At 45.7% G+C, this 3,779-nt stretch overlaps 1 protein-coding gene across 1 annotated transcript; it reads right to left on the reverse strand.

Moving 5' to 3' along the window:
* Positions 1-307: 307 nt before the first annotated feature.
* On the reverse strand, positions 308-3,307 carry LOC121833200. The gene is made up of 5 exons (XM_042286326.1): positions 3,036-3,307; positions 2,719-2,834; positions 1,784-1,893; positions 889-1,029; positions 308-376 (listed from the first exon to the last, which is right to left on the reverse strand). Exons 1-5 carry the CDS (start codon positions 3,305-3,307, stop codon positions 308-310), a joined length of 708 nt encoding a protein of 235 aa, XP_042142260.1.
* Positions 3,308-3,779: the final 472 nt, after the last annotated feature.

Here is a 3,779-nt window from a genome sequence, read left to right on the forward strand (position 1 = left end):
ATTACGTTGTCTGTAAAACGAACAGTTCAACCACAGCATCCGGCCAGCTTCCCAGGAATCACTCCGTGGCCTCATAATGTGCGAAGGCATAATCCCGAGACACACAAGAAAACGCACAGGCTGAACAACTCGTACTATTTTACCTGACACAAAAGTAACAAAGATATCGCAAGGGACGTGGTCATACGATAGCATGGATGCAGACATCCTTCATACCTGTTCCCTCCCCAACTTTCCAGCCTCATGTCATAGAAACAGAATTAATAGTACACTGCACAAAGCACGGAGCCCAATATAAACTTGCAGCTTACCTTTTCATCACGTATCGTCTAACAAGAAGGAACTGCCTGGCCGAGGCCCTCATGCTGTTTGGTACCTGGAAAAAGCACAGGCCGGATTACATTATGTACTGAGTTTAATCCTCTGACTGATGCTAATTTATTTCTTGCTAATTATCTCCACTCAATCAAAGCAATCAGAATTGAAGTGTCATTAGAAAATGCAGCCCTACCTCGCTTATGGCATCGAGCGCTACTGCAAAAATTCAGGCCAAGCTATTTTGCAGCGACCATCGAAATTTGTACCGCTCTTGTATACCTTTCCTAAGTGGGTGCCGCAATCTTCAATTCTAGTACTTCCGGTATGCGTGAAAACCTTGCTTTCTTCTCGCCTCGACAGTAGAACGTGTTAACAATTTAATTGCAACCATCAGTCGTTCTTGTTATGACACTTCTATACTTTTTTATTAGTTCGGTGTTGTAATCTTTTGCTTTTTATTTTTCGGAACGCATACCGGATAGGGCGATAACCGTGGCTGGGTGAGAGGCTACATGCAAAAGGTGTATATACTGGCAGTAACTTCGGTGCAAAGATAGCAGCTGAACTTACTGCGCTCTTGAGAGAAACCGCCAGGAGCTCGCTTTTCTTCAGAGCGAAGCGAACAACGGGAGAACTAGAGAGTGCTGCGCCATGTCCAGATCCCATGATCCTCAGCGTAGGTAGGTACTCACAGTTGGATGTCAGGGTCATCTGGAACAACACACAGTGATCGTAAACACTCGGAGCCTTTCGCTGTCGATACGCATAACTCGGAAGGCCAGAAGGCATCCCCTGAGGACTAGTTAGTGAGCAAAAGGAAGTTTCCAAGAACACATACAGGACAGACTATCCGATTACTATGACCACAACAAACAAGTCGCCAGCAAAACGTTAATCCAGCAATGTAGATGGCCGGTTTTTATGTCTTTTTAGCGTACTGCCAGGCGAGTCCTGCGCATCGACAAAGAGCGAGTTTGGCATGACGTCGTACACGCGCTAGTCTTTATCGGCGACCAAATTTGATGACGTATTTTGCAAAAAAAAAAGAATATATATATAGCTTATTGAAAACATTGTCAAAGCAGTGGCGTAGCGGCGGTTAGGCGCTCACTTAACACGCTGCTGTCTCAGTATCAAATGCTGAAGCTGGCGGAAGTAGTCTTCCTCCGAGCATTTGGCAATATCCACGGTCAACGTCCTAAGCTGTTGGAATCGTATTTGTTTTTAACAGCTGTCGCTGTAAAATAATTGCGCTGTCCACAGACATCTAACAATAGGAAGAAAAAAAATCACCACTAAACGAACTAACTGGTGCAAGCACTCCGCGTCGAGCCTACAGCGCAGTTAATGTTATGCAAATATATATTTGTTGCGTTACAGTCATTATAGCTTGCACACGTCGCATAATTGGAAATAACAATAAACTGTCCAAGAATGTAAACCCAATTGACGCAACGCCACTCACCCCGCTTTCTTGAAGTCCTCCGTTGACTATGGACGTGAGATTGAAGTAGAGAACTCTCTTCATCCAGTCCCGGCCCTCCAGGTGGTTCGGACGCGGCATGTAGTACGGCTCTGGGGGAGAACGGGGGCGTATATTAGTTTAAGTCCACAATTCATTCGAACACCTAACGAGTTCGCTCAAGAGTGACCCCGAGGTCACGGGACCGGCTCCGTGGGGAGAAATTACTTAGGTTTCCAGAAATTCCGCTCAGCAGACCTAAGCTCCGCCTCACTTAGCATGACCTTCCACATAACGCAGTACATGTCACTCCCATTTAAAGCCTTCCATTCCACCTCTCTCCTGTGGCAAAATCGTACTTTAACTGTCGAGGCGAGTTAGGACTTTCGGAAACCAATTACCTGTAACGCAAGAAAGCTGTAGTTTATTTTCTCTAGGGTGCCGATTACGTGACCTCAAAATCCCTCTTGCGGTAGATTTAGCCTCAGAAAGAGATACCGGCCACCGCCATTGTTTAGCAAATGGTCCCTGGTTTGGAAGGCAAACGCATCTGTCTGATAAGGCAAGCAAATAGACCGACCTTGGCTACTCAAAGCAAGGAAACACTAAAGTCGAATGAACAACAAAACAGTTGGCTTTGAAATTATTAACAATTATATTTAGTCCGGTACAGTAAGATCAGAGAGGAATGTATAATACCAAATCTCCAGGAAAGCATCGAATTTCTGTTCAAATCGTCTGTTCCTTCGCAAGACTTAAATATCCATGGCGAAGCAGATCATCCGCATCCTTACTTAAACTTTAATTATTAGTGGCGTAAAAAAATTTAATATTAAGCATCGATTACGGAGCAGGCCTCTAATGTTAATTTCTTGCATCTTGGAGAGAACAGGCCCTTTGAAGATAAAATAAGAATAATAATAATAAAAAAAACTTACCAGTAAATGTTAGAAACCTCTGGTCCCTGTCAGTGAACATCTCGCAGAAGTCCAATGCTAGCAGGTACCTCCGGTCCTCCAGCAGCCCACTGATGGCGATGTGGAGGCACGGAAACCTGCTCAGCACATACGAAGGAGTTTCAATTAGTAATACCCCCTATATACATGTTCTTTGGCAAAACGTGACAAGCACAATACATTGAATCGACGAAGCCACTGTGATAACGATAAACAACGCTCTAGAAACGATGGAGGTTGCGACTGGTTCCATAAAAAGACCAGAACCGCCGTGGACGACAATCCAAGCGCACACTCACTTTCCTCCGGTAGCCACGCTGATCTGACTGCCGTCCTCTTGCAGGATGTCTGTCAAGCTGCAATCCCTGGGATCCCCGCAAGAACACCCCTGTGACAACACCCGGCACATCGTTGCGCCGTCCGAAACACCGTTCTTCGCGTTGCCGGCACCTCCTGGAGACCCTCTACTGGACGGCCAGCTGTGTCCCGGGTCTTCGTCACCGTCACGGAGTAGCTCTTCGATGAACTTAAGCCCTGAGAACTCGTCATAGGGCGATTCCTTTTCTGCCATGGCTACTCAGGTACTCGAAGGCCCTTCGGAAATAGAGTCTGCTTGATGGAACTGCTGAAGTCACTGTGACGATTGGGCTGGCGGCAGTCGGGTTTTATATGGGTCAAGGTTCCGCCTAGAGCACAATGCCGATGCGCCCCCGTTTAGATGCAGAAAGTCTACGGCTGAATTCTGCTTACACATTTCAACCAATCACGGTGGCTGTAGTATTCTTTTATGTTCAAACACTAAATAGACTTTCTACAAAGGTTATTCACCAGTACAAGATACCTTGCAATCTCAACAACCAAACCTTCAAAAAAAAAAAAAAAAAAACGAATCAAGATTACATTGTTGTGCTGCACCCTCCTTCTCCGGGAGAACTCTGACCTTGACAAGTGAACTCTCACCGCAAAGCAACCGACGTGAAATCGTTAGGAGAAAAATGGAGGTAAAAATGAATGGGGAAAGGAGGGACAATTAGCTTGGCAGC

Source organism: Ixodes scapularis, unplaced genomic scaffold (assembly GCF_016920785.2).
Source record: "Ixodes scapularis isolate PalLabHiFi unplaced genomic scaffold, ASM1692078v2 PGA_scaffold7__128_contigs__length_106722199, whole genome shotgun sequence".
NCBI classification, from domain to species: domain Eukaryota; kingdom Metazoa; phylum Arthropoda; class Arachnida; order Ixodida; family Ixodidae; genus Ixodes; species Ixodes scapularis.

Coding starts and splice junctions, on each gene's coding strand:
- LOC121833200 (XM_042286326.1), bottom strand. CDS start 3,307: ATGGCAGAAAAGGAATCGCCCTATGACGAGTTCTCAGGGCTTAAGTTC. Junction 2,835..3,035: donor AGCGTGGCTACCGGAGGAAA/GTGAGTGTGCGC, acceptor TGTGCTGAGCAG/GTTTCCGTGCCTCCACATCG. Junction 1,030..1,783: donor GAGGACTTCAAGAAAGCGGG/GTGAGTGGCGTT, acceptor GTGTTGTTCCAG/ATGACCCTGACATCCAACTG.